General features: G+C 47.9%; 2 protein-coding genes across 2 annotated transcripts in view; one reads left to right on the top strand and one right to left on the bottom strand.

Moving 5' to 3' along the window:
- Positions 1–11558, bottom strand: part of LOC125725351 (RAB11-binding protein RELCH homolog) — a 181042-nt gene extending 169484 nt beyond the window's left edge. Inside the window, exon 1 of the mRNA XM_049002218.1 lies at positions 11400–11558. Within this exon, the coding sequence (XP_048858175.1) occupies positions 11400–11534 (135 nt within the window). The 5' untranslated portion in view covers positions 11535–11558. The remainder of the gene's footprint in view (positions 1–11399) is intronic.
- On the top strand, positions 11076–12767 carry LOC125725343 (uncharacterized). Its single transcript, XM_049002208.1, has 3 exons — positions 11076–11234; positions 11553–11668; positions 11943–12767. Exons 1-3 carry the CDS (start codon positions 11232–11234, stop codon positions 12595–12597), a joined length of 774 nt encoding a protein of 257 aa, XP_048858165.1. The 5' UTR covers positions 11076–11231; the 3' UTR covers positions 12598–12767.
- The last annotated feature ends 4512 nt before the right edge of the window (positions 12768–17279 follow it).

A 17279-nucleotide genomic window follows, 5' to 3' on the forward strand; every position in this document is an offset into this window, starting at 1 on the left:
AGTGACAGATCCGAGTTAAGCACAGTGTTTCTGATTCTTGTTTGGCCATTTGTTGTAAATTTCAAAACATCTTATTTAGGAAAATAACCCGATGAAACGTAAAGTTAAGGTGAAACGTGCTCAGGGCCTTGTTCCAGAGCCACGCTGAAATGTACCTAATGGCATTGTATGGAAAATAAATATGTCTACCTGCTGGATATTTGCTGCAGCATTTCTTATGGTTATAATACTGGCTCTGGTTACAGGTTGACGCTGTATAGATAAAAAATACACAAGATTTTATTTTTCTCGACTTCCAAATAAGAAGTTTACCAATATGCCCAGTTCTGGCTGGATATAAGCCATTTAGAAAGACAACTAAAGCCAAAAAAGACCGCAATCTTTATTCGTATTTCTCCCTTTCCTGTTTTCGTGAGCGTAGTAAGTGCTGTCCACCGAAACCCGGCCACATTTCCCGTTACTGGTCCCTTATGCTCCATACCAGAAACTCATTCCATATACTGGCAAAAAAAACCAACCTAAATGGCGTTCAAACACAAGAGACAATTTCCATCAACATTATACCACGACAAACGTGTTTCTGTTTAAACATCCATCAGATTGCAGGGGAAATTAGATCTATAGTTTTTAAAAGATATCAAACAGGCGCTCTGAGCCCTGGAGGTTTACGTAGCATGAACACATGGTGGCGGACTTACTTGCAGTGGCTTTAATCTTTAAGTACCCCTGGTTTGCCCCCACCCCGCATGATTATGTATCACGGGAAATCTGCGGCCTACAGGTGACATTTTTAAAGCTATTGCGTCTTTTTTTATATATCCGAAAAGTAAAAGCCGTAAGTCATAAAGTCCCCCGCAGAGCTGACATGTAAGTCTGAGCAGCTAAATTCCAGTACAGATCATAAGACTGAGAAGCTGCTTTACTGGCAGATTAATCACTCTGACAGGAGGCTCCGTAAAAAGACGCTGTACTGACAGCTGCATGCAGAGTGAACCAGCTTAACCAGGTTTTTCAAGCGACTGAGCATCAGCAAAGTCAGGATATAACGCAAGACAATAAAGTCATTTCATATCATACCGAGCTATATAAACAGCATTTAGTTTCTTTTGTGGTAATCAGTTGCCGCCATGACACGCAGATATCCAAAGTCTCCTAAATAATGTTTTGTTAAATTTTTATTTCATTGAATATTTCCTGCACATCTCATTAATATACTGAGGAGAGCTGGATAAAAGAAACTGTACTGGAAGGGTAAACTTCTGAGGCCTTATTGGCATTGTCGGTTATATCTGATACTTAGGAAATCAATTATATTCAAATGTTTTGTCTATGTTTCTTACACACAGATGCTGCTCAGGAAAGAAAAGTATTTCAGTAATTATTTAAGCCTAGTAATTGCGAAGTTGCGGTTGTTTTCTGCAATTGTGGCGCGTCTGTGAATGTGCAGCGCGTTTGTAAAATGTGGTTCGCACGTGTCATTTTTATGAAAGTGTTTTCGGATTTGGGCAGCGTCTATGATTTTGCAGTGTGTCTGCAAATGCGTTATGAACTGAATAATATGCTTTGTTGCTTTGCAATGTGTTTTTCTATTAGACGTGAGTTTCTTGTGTTGTATTTCATTGGGCTTTCTCGGCCACCGTACAAACCTGTCTGCAAAGCTGACATGTATTCATAAGATGAATGCCAGTAAATCAGACCGGCTGAAAGTACACAAGTGTTCATCAGTTTTATTACTTGGACATGTTTAAAATGGTCTTGTAATTCGGTAAATTGTACAGTTATTTACTTGAGTAATATAAAAACATATAGATAAATTAAAACATACACACAACACAAAGATAAGACTGGAAATCATGGAAAATGTGTACAATACAGTTACATAATATATATAACGATAAAAACCCAAAAATGAAGAGGAATTAAACACAGTGCAAATATCTTTGGAGCTTCAAATGACTTTGTGGCGATAAAAGGACACAGAGAAAAGGCAGAGTATTGGGTTCAAGTAGGAGGGGCCGGGCAGCGTGGGATCGGCGGCGGCACATTCCGGTCACTTCTTCCGCTGGAACACGTTGGCCAGCATGGCGCCCGAAGTCGTCAGCTGACCCACCTTACTGAGAAACTTGGTCTTTGTGTCTTCGCTCACGAGGCTGGCAGCTATCGACATGGACCTGGATACAGCAGCCAAGGGGCATGGTTTGGTGGGTGCAGAGCGAGAGCTGACCAAAGTGACCAGATAATAATCAAGCGAGGGGCTGGTTGGCACCGCCCACGCCATGGTGTGAGGGGAGCTACAGCGGTAAGCGAGGGGCTGGTGGGCACCGCCCACGCCGTGGTGTGAGGGGAGCTACGGCGGTAAACGAGGGGCTGGTTGGCACCGCCCACGCCATGGTGTGAGGGGAGCTACGGCGGTAAACGAGGGGCTGGTTGGCACCGCCCACGCCATGGTGTGAGGGGATCTACGGCGGTAAACGAGGGGCTGGTTGGCACCGCCCACGCCATGGTGTCAGGGGAGCTACGGCGGTAAACGAGGGGCTGGTTGGCACCGCCCACGCCATGGTGTGAGGGGAGCTACGGCGGTAAACGAGGGGCTGGTCGGCACCGCCCACGCCATGGTGTGAGGGGAGCTACAGTGGTAAGCGAGGGGCTGGTTGGCACCGCCCACGCCGTGGTGTGAGGGGAGCTACAGCGGTAAGCGGAGGGTTCAGTTGGCTCTTACCCCCGTGGCTCCTGTGAGAGGGCGCTGTAGGCCTCGAACAGCTGCATGGCGATGTCCATCCGCTTGGCCTCGGCCGTCTGCCCATTGTTGCCCAGTGCCAGCTTGTGCAGGTGAGGGAGCACGACTGAAACACAGAGCTGGGTTTGCGTGTGTGTGTGTGACGGTCGCTGAGGCCCAGTGACCACAGACACACAAAACGGGCAAGGAAGACAAGGCCTCCAGTTTACTAGCACAGAACAGCAAAGCCATAATTCGCGATGAACCATGACACACTGAACGTTTCCCTGAAGAGAAGTTGCTGTGTCATATCTCTGGCTTGAAATGGCCAGAAACTCGCACTCGTCTCTGAAGCGAGGCTCAGCATTGGGACCGACCCTCCCGAACGTCCGGATGATTTCAATGTGCAGGGAATGCTGGTCCTGGTACTGCGGGTCCTCCACTGGCCTTAACACCTTGAACCGGACACTTGATACCACACTGCAGCAGAGGTCAAACAGCCGGGGTCAAATCCCCAAACGTACACTGGCCTTAACACCTTGAACCGGACACTTGATACCACACTGCAGCAGAGGTCAAACAGCCGGGGTCAAATCCCCAAACGTACACTGGCCTTAACACCTTGAACCGGACACTTGATACCACACTGCAGCAGAGGTCAAACAGCCGGGGTCAAATCCCCAAACGTACACTGGCCTTAATACCTTGAACCGGACACTTGATACCACACTGCAGCAGAGGTCAAACAGCCGGGGTCAAATCCCCAAACGTACACTAGCCTTAACACCTTGAACCGGACACTTGATACCACACTGCAGCAGAGGTCAAACAGCCGGGGTCAAATCCCCAAACGTACACTGGCCTTAACACCTTAAACTGGACACTTGATACCACACTGCAGCAGAGGTCAAACAGCCGGGGTCAAATCCCCAAACGTACACTAGCCTTAACACCTTGAACCGGACACTTGATACCACTCATCTTCGTGTTTGTGAAGATCTTTCCAAACGTCCGGCACAGCCTCCAGAAAAGCCTGGAGAACTCGTGCACGCAGGCTGCAGAGCTGACGTTGATCTGACCCACTATTCCGATGAGATGGGGTAACCTGGGGGAGCAGTAGCACCATCTCACCGAACGTAACGCTCTGCATGTGGGGGCTGGATTTACTCACCTGTAAACCTACCAAGGCTAAGCTTTAACGTCCATCTGGATCTTAAAAGGACTCTATTTGAAATGGAGTTATGGAGAATTTTTTGGGGATTTATAACTAAATGTATTTGACACAATTACAAATTACAAGAATTACAATTACAAATAGCTGAATTCCTTAAAAACCCATACAACCAACAGGCTTAGATGAATTCATAAGCCCAGTGTAGATGCTTCTTCATGGTTAATTTGGGGGGGGGGGGGGGGTGACACTTACAGCTGGTTGACCACCCAGAGCAGGCTGCCCCAGCCCATGGTTCCCTCATGCTCCAGCTGCCGGTCATACAGGTAATTGCTTTTTCATGTTATATTATATATGTAGTGAATGTGTGTTTCTCAAGATTCATTATTTTTGATCATGTGATCACACATTAAAACACATATCATGTGTTTACTTGAGTTCAGGTCGTAACATGGGGCACCTTACAGATTTTCAGTCTGAAAATGGCGTGTACCATTTTGCTAAAGTTTCCAGGCTGAATGACTGGCGTGAAACATTGCGCAATGGGCTTTGAGGTACATTTTTGCTTGTTGGTGGGTGTGTCAGAGGTGTTAGCCAATCAGCAGCGACGTGTATATGAACTCCGCCTTATTAAAAAGGCAGTGCACACAATGGATCCTACTAACATCTTCCACGAAAGCATCCGCTTCAGTTTGATGTATGTAACTGAAGAAATTCCAAGACATGTTTGTCGTAAGTAATATATAGTTTCTGAAGTATTAAACATGTATTTAATCTCATTTCATCAGGCTCAGAAAATTCTTGGAAAAGAATCGGCCAGAATGGCCTTCAAAGACAACATTCCAACCCAGGCAGCAGCACCCTAGAGCTCACAACAGCATATTTACCTTGGCTTGTTGAGGACTGCATGAAGCTTCAGCGTGGCAGTGAATCCACTAAAGGAAAAGCTTACAGAGCTCTACAGTATATGCAATAAACAGAAAACCTTTGAATACAGATTTACCTTAAGATGTGGTGGAAAATATTTGACTGTGTAATCTAGCCAGTTTTGCTGTATGGAAGTGAGGTGTGGGGTCCATTCAGTGAGCATAGCTACACTATCCAGACCAATTTTTAGAATCAGTTACAGTGTGTGGCTTTTGTTGCCAAAAATAAAAATGTTAAATTTACCAAAGCAATTCAATTTCACAGTATTTCTGGGTATTCTACACATCCTTGCTCCTGGTTTGGGGAGTTTTTAAGGCTCTCTCTCGCTCTCTCTCTCTCACACACACACACACACACAACACCCTCTCACCCTCTCTGTCATTTGTGAGAGAAATGTTACCAAATGACATAATGGTCAGAAACAGAATTGATTCTGCTTGGGTGGAAATGCTCTGTAAGATACAAATACAGCATGAATCATAAGACTGGTGCCACAAAATATTTATCATATCATATGTATCATTTCAGGGGGCAGCATGTTAGTGCAGTGGTTAGCTCCGGACCCCCCACGACCCAGTAGGATAAGCGGTTTGGAAAATGGATGGATGGATGGATGTATCATTTCATAAAATATTTCATCAGCACACCAATCATTGCAAACTGGTGCTTTATGAAGACATGTTACCATTTATGTCAGTGGTAAATAAACACTTTAGTCAGATGAGTACAGTGATGGTACCGACCAGGCAGCCTGGGCTGGGTTTGTAAAAGCAGAAGCAAAACCTCTCTGTTCCTCCCTCGTTCCAAGAACTCAACTGGATATCGCTGAATCATAGATTATATCCAATAACCTTGCATCTAATAATAAATAACAACAATATCATAACAATCATCATTATCATTCATCATTGGTCCTGAAACCCCTTGGAGCGGTGAGGGCACTGCACTGAGGAGAGGTACACCAGTTGACTCAACCTCTCACTGTTGTGGGCGAGGGCCTGGATAGAGGCAAAATTCATTGCAGTTTATTCAGCGATGTTGTCCGTTCATCTCTTCCTCTGCCTTCCCTGTCATCTTTTTCCTTCCCCAATTCCCTGAGGATTGTTCTGATCTTCTTTGATCTCGTTACATGAAGCAGGAGTTTCCTCTTCGTAATTGTGGTTATCGGTTTTTCATAAGTATACTTATAAGTTACTTATTTGTTATACAGTCTATATACAAGATGCATAGTATTCTTTGGAAACATCTCATTTCAGCTTCATGGACCTTCCTCTGCAGTTCTGCTGGTAGGTTCCCTGTGTTGCAGGCATAAAGGAAGATGGACAATGCAAGAGCATGCAAGAGTTTTAGTCTGACTTTCAGACAGATAACACTGTAAAAAGTTGAAGTTGGTCACTTTTTGAATTTTGGTTACTTGTGGTGTTTTGGTGTGAATGTGACCGGCACTCTGTTTGGGAGTAATGCTGGCATAGGAATGGTAGCACATCACATTTACATAGACTACATTTCCCATGATCCCCTGCTCACAGAACAGTAAACCTCCACACATCAGTTTACTGCTCAGCTCATTTATTTATGACAGCATCTTTGAACAGGGAGGTACCCACTGTTCCCGCTTCACCCACCTTCCATAGCAAATTTAGAACCGTACGCAAACATGCAGACAACTCTCACCAGCTTCCACACCGGTTGCTGCTTTCTCTGGTCCCTCAGCATACTGGTTCCCTACGGAAGCGCGCGCCACAGTGGGAAGGTTCCCTTATTGCCAATTGTGGAACGAGGGAAGGGGATGGTTTGGCACAGGAGGGGGGGGGCGGGGGTGAGTGATGTTATGTATATTATTGTTTTGTTGTGCAATGTTTGATGTACTGTCTGAAAGGTCAGGGAATGTAGGTGGCTAATGGCCAGTTATTCTGTTCGGTTTGGTGGTAAAAGTATGTATTGTAAGCTGCAAGCATATGATACTCAAATTCTGTTTCCCCCGGCATTTTTAGGCTGCCCCAATTAACCTATTGGGAACCGGTATATAAGGAAAGGGGGTTAGAGTAAGAGAGGCTTCTTTTTCCCTCTTCTTCTTCTCCTCCTTCATTATAATCATCATCATCATCATATTAAAAAATCTATGTTGGGTTGGTATGACTCCTCCAGGTTCTGGGAAAATAGCTGATGTTTCTGTGTTCATGTATGTGTGGATATACATTGGAAATCATTTTTGAAAGTTCATTTTAAATAACAGACTATAACTGCAGGGAAACACTGCATTTACTGGAAAGAAGGAAAGAAATTGTTGTGCAAATTGAGACATATTGTGAAAGCAGAAGCAAAACCTCTCTGTTCCTCCCTCGTTCCAAGAACTCAGCTGGATATCGCTGAATCATAGATTATATCTAATAACCTTACATCTAATAATAAATAATAACAATATATGATAAATGTCATGCCCGGCTCGTCCGCTCCTCCTGTGTGCCACGCCCCCTGCCTACCCACGTGTGTTTCCCGGATTGTACCCAGCTGTGTCTGATTATTTTCAATCAGTCCTGTGTATTTCAGTCCGTGTCTTACCCGAATCCTTTGTCCGTCATTGATGTTCATGGATGTTTGTTTGCGTGAGATCCCGTATTCCTGATTAAACCCCGTTCGTCCCGTAACCTGCCTGCCTGCTTCCTCCTTCCGCACCTTCGCCGCTCTCCGCCGCGCTCGCGCACCACGTCCCGTGACAGAATGACGGACCTTAAAAAGAAAAGTAAGCGGCGAAGGAGGATCCCGGAGGAGCCGATCCGCCTGGGAGCCTGCTCGCTCTCCAGGATTTGGATCGCTCCGGAGGAAGAGGTACCCGTCCGGTCTCCAGCCCGGGGGCCGCTCCAGCGAGGTACCTGCCCAGTCTCTATGTTCTGGCCCTCGAGTGAGGACGAGGAGGAAGAGCCCTTCCTCTTCCCTTACCTAGAGCGGGAGCCGGTGTTTTCGCCGTCTGTCTTAGCAGACATCGCGCCACCTCCCGCTGCCACCAGGCGCCAGAAGAGCAAGGAGGAGTCCATCAACTACCCGGACCCACTGCTCATCCCCCCTGCAGCAGCCACCCCGGAGGCGCCGTCCGCGCCTCAACCAGGGAAGACGGCCGACTGCATCTCCCAGTTCTTCGCCCTCCAGGGGCTATTCTGGAGGATCTGGGAGGGACTGGGCACTCCAGTGAGTCCGGAGGCAGAGGACATAATAACGCGGCTCCAGAAAGACTTTGCCGCGTTTACTCCCGCCTCCGACCGGGGGGATCTGGAGAAAATGGCAGAGGGAGTTCGGCAGCTCCTCCAGCTCCAGAGGGCTGCGGACCCCGCTCCCGTGCAGCCGCCATTGCCGGCGGACCCCGCTCCCGTGCAGCCGCCATTGCCGGCGGACCCCGCTCCCGTGCAGCCGCCATTGCCGGCGGACCCCGCTCCCGTGCAGCCGCCATTGCCGCCTTCGCTGCTGCAGCCGCCTCCTGTTCCTGACCGCGCTCCAGTTCCTGCAGAGGCGCCCCCTCTGCAGCCGCCTGCTGCAGCTCCCGGGCAGGCGCCCCCTCTGCAGCCGCCTGCTGCAGCTCCCGGGCAGGCGCCCCCTCTGCAGCCGCCTGCTGCAGCTTCCGGGCAGGCGCCCCCACTGCAGCCAGCTCCTGTTCCTGACCGCGCTCCTGTTCCTGACCGCGCTCCTGTTCCGGACTGCGCTCCTGTTCCTGTCCAGGCGCCCCCACTGCAGCCATCTGCAGCTCCCGGGCCGGCGCCCCCACTGCAGCCACCTGCAGCTCCTAACCGCGCTCCTGTCCCTTCTCCCCCTGTGACAGTTTCTCCCTCGCCCCGGCGAACTCGACCCCGACCTGGGGTAATGTCTGTGTCCCGTAAAGGGAGGGGACACAGACGCAGGGCTGGGGTCCCGCCTGCCCTGCCCCCTGGCTCGCCCTGCCTCGCCTGCGCTGGGGCTCGGTTGGCGCCTGCGGGTCCTGGCCCTCCGGGTCGGCTGTCGCCTGCGGGTGCCTCTCCGGTGCCTCGTCGCCCTGCCTCGCTCCCCTCTCCGGGTCCTGGTCGGTCGCCTGGGGGTTCCCCGACGGCGGCTCCTCGGTCGCCTGCAGGGCCCCTACCTCCGGCCCTCCCCCGGACGTCGCCGCCTGCTGCGGCTCCCCCCTCCTCCGGGCCTTCGCCCTGGCCCCTTCCAGCTCCCTCGTCCCCTTCCCTGGTGCTCCCTCCTGCTCCCTCCCTGGCCCCTCCGCGGGTCCCTCGCCCTGTCTCCTCTGCCCCTTCTCGGTCCCCTCCGGCTCCGGCCTCCCGGCCGCCTGCGTCCCCTCCGGCTGCCTCCCGTCGCCCGCTGGGGCTCCCACGGGCTCCCCTTTGTTCCCCCGCCTTCTCTCCCTTCTTTCCTGTCTCTGTCCCGCCTGTCTGTGTTCCTCCTCCTGCCTTTGTCCCGCCGTCCTCTGTTCCTGGTCCCTTTGTTCTGCCCCGCTCTGTTCCTGGTTTCCCGTCGTTCCCTCCCGTCACTCCCGCTCCTTCTGTTCCGCCTGTTCCCTCTGTTTCTCCCTTCCTGATCTGTCTCTCTGCCTTCCCATCCCTTTGTCAGCTCCTGTCGCACGTCTTGTCCCTGGCTTTGTTCTGTGCCTCTGTCTTGTTCCCGGTCCCGCGTTGATTTCTGGTTTTATTTTTCAGGTCCTGTTTTGCCTCGTCCCGTCCGTCGCCCCCTTCCTTGGCGCGCCCGGAGTGGCGCGCCTTTGGGGGGGGGTTCTGTCATGCCCGGCTCGTCCGCTCCTCCTGTGTGCCACGCCCCCTGCCTACCCACGTGTGTTTCCCGGATTGTACCCAGCTGTGTCTGATTATTTTCAATCAGTCCTGTGTATTTCAGTCCGTGTCTTACCCGAATCCTTTGTCCGTCATTGATGTTCATGGATGTTTGTTTGCGTGAGATCCCGTATTCCCGATTAAACCCCGTTCGTCCCGTAACCTGCCTGCCTGCTTCCTCCTTCCGCACCTTCGCCGCTCTCCGCCGCGCTCGCGCACCACGTCCCGTGACAATAAATTTGTATGATAAATAAATACTTATTATACATTATTTGAGTAAATATCTTTTATGCTATTGTACTGCACAACAGATTACTTGTCAATTAACCACAATTGTATTAACGACACATTTAATGATACTAAGCAGATGGAGAGTCCCCTCTGCAACCTGGTGTCATACACACACGCACACACATACACACACACTCACATACACACATGCACACACACACACAGACACACACGCACACAGACACACACATACACACACACTCACATACACACAGACAGACACACAGCGCACAGACACACACACGCACATACACACACAGACACACACGCACACATGCATACACACACACACAGACCGATGTAAGATGATCACCGCTCATGGCCTCTCTGATGGAGTGCTGTGGTTGCTCCAGGCCCACATCTTCTAACCCAGCTTGTGCATAATAGGGCAAATTGTATCTACTAATGATAATGATTGATGATTAATGATGAATTTGGGCTGGAGAATAAAGAGAGTATTTGAATAATCGCCTGAGTAACACAGGATAATCAACACTGACATTTGAACTTAAGTTGAAATAAATGAATAAAGCTATAACCAGGTTTATGATTGATATAATTTACACCGTTGACAGTAGGACAGGCCATGCCTGCTTCTATAGAAAACAGGGAGCCACATTAAAAATACTCAAATGCTTATCAAGATAAATAAGTCTCCTGTCTTTAATATTGTCTGAGAAAAATCACAAAGTGAAGTAAAGAGATAAATGCAAGTGAAATGTGAATTAAATGTGAATGAAATATAAACATGGGACTGAAGAAGAACAAAATGAAGTGTTTGAATGGAGAGAGTAGAAGGATACAGAGTTCAGCTGAGCTCACAATGCTGTGTTTAACTGACATTGGAAAGGGTCGTGGTTAAGAGGGAAACGCTTCAAAATTCCGACAGTGGTAAAACAACACAAAACTGAGTTGGTATGATCATCTCCAGGTTCTGCAGATATAATTATAATGCTGATGTTTCTGTTTATATAAGTGGATATACACTGGAAATCACTTTTGAATAATAAAAGACTATAACTGCAGGCAATCACTGCATTTGCTTTACAAGTTTCTGAATTACTGGAAAGACATTGTTGTGGTAGCTGAGAACTGTTGTGAAAGCCAAGATCCTAAAGATAGCAACAGTTGTGCTTCCTCAGCAAATCTGCCTTGTAATGGGCTGGACCGGAAGCACTACAGTGTTAACGGCTGGACTTCTTCACCACATACAGTGTGGTATATATACCAGCGCTCTCTCCTGCTGCTGCAGCCTACCTGATTAAGTACAGCAGGAGAAGACACTATCTCAGCTTCTCAGATCTGACTCACGCCAAGCCCACCGGCCTCCATCATGGTAATGTGATGTAGTGTAAATAAACAAGGAAGACTGTATTTGATAATCCCAAAATGTTTAATAATGCGTAACATTTCAACAGACTTTCGTCAGAAGGTCTAGGGGTCAAATTATTTTGGGAGCATCAAATACAATTTGTGAGAATTCTTCCTTTTTTACATTTACCTTTAGCTTTGTCCTGCACCTGATTCCAGCGTGGGTTGGATGTGCAAACCTTGAATAGTTTTTATAAGTAATGTGAGGTAAATCTTTTCTTTTTTCCTTTCTCTCAGCTGCTGGTCTGTGATTGTGCTCCTTCATGTCTCGTTACCGGTTTAGGTGCATACAGGTGTGCTGGCTGGACTCCTCCTGCTCTCCCTGTTCTCCTCTGTGGTATCAGCAGACGAGGGGGATCTGAACGCTCTCCCTAAAATCATCCGATTCTTTGAGACCAGGTAAGCGAGTGGGACTCCCGTCATAGTTTAAGCTATTTGTTGAGTAAGCAACTATAAATATTTGTAGTAAATCTTCTTAAATATTAGTAGTTATCCCTCAAGGTTGGTCAAAAGTATGATGAAGAAGCAGTTGTCATGACTACTCCATGCGCCCTGTCATCATGACTTGTATGTGAATTCAGCAGGTATTTGTGCACTGTGTCAAGCTTGGGATGTGCAGCATCAGCAACATCAGGTCTTCATTTATCTTGTTTTTACTCTTTGTTTCTCCAAGATATAAACCATATGAACAGACCAGCAGCGGTGAAGGTGCCCAGTATGCTGTGGCCATCAACGTCCCAGCAGGACAGTGTGGGGCCAGTTTCGACGAGAAAGAGTTCCTTAGGGAAGAGAACACAAATAATGTCAAGAATGACCTTGAGACAAGGAGACTTTACACGGGAAAACAGATGGTCGCTGCCAGACCAAAGGGCACTGGCTCCTCAGCCGTCCACTCAGAGCGTGCCTTGCTCATCTGTGATAGCAGCCAAGCTGTCGCTCCTGTGCAAAACCTGCTGAACACAGGGGACAGAAATGGCTGTGTGGTGTTCTACACCTACAACTCTCCATGTCTGGACTACTGCCTGAACCAAGGAAAGGACGACAACGAACAGAACCGGGAGAGAGTCCAGAAAAAGAGAGGAAATACTAATGTCCAGCCCGCTGTGAAGAAGTGCATCCTGGACTCTCTCAGTATACTGACCAATCACCCCGGTCCCAAGGCCTTTGTGTTCAGTCAGGTCTATAGGAAAGACAAAGAAAAGGCCGAGCTGTTGGCCTCTGCCCTGAAGGTGGTTGCAGAGAAGGTCCCCCTCTACAAATGTAACACCAACTCCTGTATCAAGTGCCTGGATAACAATAACAAGATCAACAGTCAATGCCTGTCCTAAGCGAGACACATTGCAATCATGTCCAAATGGATATTCATCTTTTTTCTTTCCATGAATATTAATGATTTCAGTCTTTGTAACTTGATTTACTAACATATATTAATACTCTTGGACTACTGTTAATTATGCACTTGTGATTTGAAATCATTTAATAAATATCACAGCAACAATTACAGAGGTCTGTCTATGTGTAAAATAGCTTAATGTTTGGATATGTGTGTGTTTGTGTGTGGATATAAAAATCTTTTGTTCATATGAGAAAAAGAATACAGTAAGCAAAAGACTGAAAAGCAATTTAGAAAACCGCGAGTAAAAACTTCATCTGACAAAAAATTGGGCCTCCTCATCAGCAGATGGCAGCACTGAGAGCCTGAGAGCTTCCTCATCATGACTCCGCAGGGACGAGCTCAGTCACACACACCCAACCATTACCGCTGTCCTCTTTAAAGGCTCCATACGGGAACATGCTAACTGACAAAAACAGATACATTCAGTTACTGATATGAACAGAACAACAGCCTGGGCTGTTTGGGATGTGGCAAGGCCTGCAGCACATCACAGAGCACAGGGCCACCACCGGCACCATCAGCTTTGCAAATGTAACCGGTCTCGTTTGGGTCTTTGTTTACGGCCCGATCGCGCCAAGCGAGTCCAGTTAAAACATAGTCCCGGTTAAAGTCCGAGAGCTGATGCTCTCACTCTGCGTTGTGTATTTTTTTTGTTGTGTGTGGTGTGTGGGTGCGGGAGAGGGAGAGACGACACCGCGTGGCTTCCTTTGGACTCGGGATCCGACGTCCCTTTATTGGCACGTGTCTTTTCCTCTCTGGTAATGAAGAGCAAAGTATTAATTCCCCAGCAGCATGTAGCAGCTGAACATTCTCTTCCTCGAAGAGACAGGGAAAGAGGAAAATGAAAAAATATATACATCAATATAAAAAAATAAAACAAACAAAACATACCTGGTAATGAAGAGCAAAGTATTAATTCCCCAGCAGCATGTAGCAGCTCAACATTCTGCCCATGTGCACCCCGACAATAAAAAGAAAAACACAAACCAAATGAAGTTCATACATTAAAATATTGCTTGATATATATTAATAATGATATGTTTAAACTTTTATTACAGGAATTTTATATAATAATAAAATGATTATTTTCTATTTAATTGGGTTAATGAGAGAGCCATGTTACCTCTTCCTCGAAGAGACAGGGAAAGAGGAAGAGGAAACACGCCACGCCCCCTTTTAACCAGTGGGAGGCACCATGAAGCAGGGCCTTCTGGGAATTCTCCTTACTCCCTCTCTTATTCATTTTACCAGGATTTTAATAAATAAGGAATTTTGAGTAATTATACATATCAAAACAACTTTGTTACACAGGCAGCCTATTGGATGCCACACTCGGCGTGCACCCCACCCTCTTTGACTGGCTCCTGGACTTTTTGACTGGCAGACCTCAGTCTGTCAGGATCGGTAACAGGACTTCAGCCAGCATCACCACAAACACTGGCATCCCACAGGGTTGCGTTCTTCAGCCCCATCCTCTACACCCTGTTCACCCACGACTGTGTCGCCTCCCACAAAGACAACATCATCCTGAAGTTCGCAGATGGCAGCACAGTGATCGGTCGTATCACTGGAGGGGACGAAGCGGCCTACAGGAGAGAGGTAGCCGGTCTGGTGTCATGGTGTGAGGACAACAACCTCACCCTCAACACGGACAAGACAAAGGAGATGATAGTGGACATGAGGAAGAGGAGGAGACCTCATCAGCCACTGTTCATCTGGGAGCCTGAAGTGGAGAGGGTGAGCAGCTTTAAGTACCTGGGCGTCCACATCAGTGAGGACCTCACCTGGTCACTGAACACCACACAGCTGGTCAAGAACAGCAACTGTACTTCCTGGGGAAGCTGAGGAAGTTTGATTTGTCAACCAAGATCCTCAGCAACTTCTACAGCTGCATCATGGAGAGCACACTGACCAGCTGTATCACCGTGTGGAACAGCAGCAACTACAGCTATTGACAGCAAACGCTTGCAGAGAGTAGTGAGGACTGCAGAGAAGATCATCAGGACTCCACTGCCCCAACTCCTCCCCTGAACCTTACGGCACATAACATCCCTCCACACAAGAGTGAACCCCGACAGGTGTTCACTATCACAAACACGAGCACTGCGATTAGGGGCATGCAGAGTATTAAAACAAAGGAAGAGAAACCCAAAGGAAAACTGAGAGTCGCGAGTAACTGGGGTGTCAGGTTCTGGAGGTTATTAACCCCCTTTTTATGTGTGATCTCTAGGTTAAACGACTGGATGATTAGAGCCCAGCGCATTAATCGCTGGTTAGCGTTACACATTCGGGCCAGGAAAAGCAAAGGGTTATGGTCATGTCCAAATGGATATTCATCTTTTTTCTTTCCATGAGCAGCACTGCTCTGTACAGCACCAGTAACATCCTGCAGCTGCCAGTCAGTGGTCTGGCTGAGGAATTTATGGTGTCAAGGACACGGGAGGTCCTGCAGTACAGAGAGTCCAAAGATCCCAAAGTGGCATCAGCTGGCATCCAGGTGCACACTGGCAGGCAGTGCAGTACAGCCAAGTCACTGGAGGTGGCTGAGTCCCAACTGAGGCAGAAGGCACTGCTGGGCACAATAGCATCAGGCATTGGTTACTTCCCAGTAACTAGAGCTAACAAGGTGCGAGGCAAAGAGCATCAGCACCTTGTCCAGGAAGAAGTGCCGGTAGGTGTGGAGGAAGTACGAGCTAGCAGGATGGTGGGAATGGGACAGCAAGGAGCTTGGACTAGATGGGAGAATGTTCTGCCAAGGAAGATCAGCCAAACACACATCACTGCAGTGAGTAAAAAGTGCCTGACTTGTACAATTATGTCACGTTCATCCTTCACTATAGTCGTCTACCTTTCAGGATATCTGACGTTCTGCAGGATTAGAGTACAGATGAGGTATGGATATGGTACAGTACAGTGTGAGACTTCCTACAAGTGTAACATTACTTAAACGTCTTACAGTAAAAGTACAGTAATGAATCACAGAGTTCATAAATAAATATATTAAAATATAAATATTCATCCATCCATTTTCCAAACCACTTGTCCTACTGGGTCGCGGGGGGTCTGGAGCCTATCCCGGAAGCAATGAGCACGAGGCTGGGAACAACCCAGGATGGGGGGCCAGCCCATCACAGGGCACACTCACACACCATTCACTCACATACACACCTATGGGCAATTTAGCAACTCCAATTAGCCTCAGCATGTTTTTGGACTGTGGGGGGAAACCGGAGTACCCGGAGGAAACCCCACGACGACATGGGGAGAACATGCAAACTCCACACACATGTGACCCAGGGGGAGACTCGAACCTGGGTCCCGGAAGTGTAAGACAACAGTGCAAACCACTGCACCACCATGCCACCCCCTAGAGGTGTCACATGATACAGTAATACCATATATTGTTGATAACACATGAGCCTTTTTTAATAATGCCTACTGTTGCTAAGCGGAACAAAACGATTAGACGTACAAGCATATGCAATTTCACAACATCTATCTCGAAATAGCTTTAACTGAAACTCTGTGGTTAACATATCAGCAAGAAAGACATGTCTGTGCACTTCAACCTGCACTCTTTCCTGAGCAGCCTAAGTGTCGCTCTGCAGACTTACAGGCAATACATAAATGGCAAGAAGAATAATTTACAACATTTCCCTCCTTTTTGTCATTTTTTACTTCACTACTACTACTACTGTCATTTGTCAGCAGCATACCACTTGTGGGCACATTTTCAGCCTGCACTTCATTTGGACAGTTGTATCTTCTTGTCCTTCTGGGTGTAGTTGTTGTAGCAAAGTATATGAGATAAATGTACTAGTAATCAACTTTTGAACCATTATGCGAAAGCAGGGTATTATACACATAAAGAAACAATAAACTAAAACTAAAATAGCTAACATAGGCATTAATATTTTTAACAGAAGCTGCCACCAGGTCCCCGAGGACATACGGTCATACGCCTCAGCCAGTGAGAGTTGTTCCTTCAGTGTGCTTTTCCACATAGGCTTGCAAGTCAATTAACTGCTGGAGCGCTTCATGTACTTTTCCTCCATCGCCGTACTCGTTAGGGATGTAGGTGCAGCAGGTGTCTCCGATTATCTTACAGACTCCCCCCTGCGATGCTGTAAGAAGGTCTAACACTACTCAGTTCTGCATTGCCATGTTTCTAATCTGCGATTGCTCGTCTCCCAGGGAGTTTCCTAGGGCTTTGGTAACATTTATGTGTCTGAGTCAGGCATAGCGGTTTATCTCTACGTGATCCCTTACGTCACCAATCCCGATCAGGCTGTGACCCAGCTTCTGTCACTTGCTCCGAATGCGCCACTCTGGGGGCACCCCGGTGTCACTGCTCAGCCCGAGCCCATTGGACTCAGTCCGGAGCACCATGTCTCGTTAGCGCCTCCGGCTCTGGCTGGGATGGTGGTCTGGATGGGTGACTAGGCCTGTCAGGCACCACCCTCTCTGTTCCGTTACGTTGTATGGCCAGGGACCTGTAGTTTTGGTTGACAGGCATGTGAGTGCATACATAGCAATGTGTCTTATTCTTTAGCTCAGCTGTAGTTTTCATCGATTGCCACCACTCATTGGTGGAGAATCCATGTGGGTACTGTG

Source organism: Brienomyrus brachyistius, unplaced genomic scaffold, assembly GCF_023856365.1.
Source record: "Brienomyrus brachyistius isolate T26 unplaced genomic scaffold, BBRACH_0.4 scaffold65, whole genome shotgun sequence".
In the NCBI taxonomy this organism is placed as follows: Eukaryota; Metazoa; Chordata; class Actinopteri; order Osteoglossiformes; family Mormyridae; genus Brienomyrus; species Brienomyrus brachyistius.

Excerpts from the sequence above, each read along its gene's own strand:
- LOC125725343 (XM_049002208.1), top strand. Across the intron at positions 11,669-11,942 it reads ATCCGATTCTTTGAGACCAG|ATATAAACCATATGAACAGA; the intron begins GTAAGCGAGTGG and ends TGTTTCTCCAAG.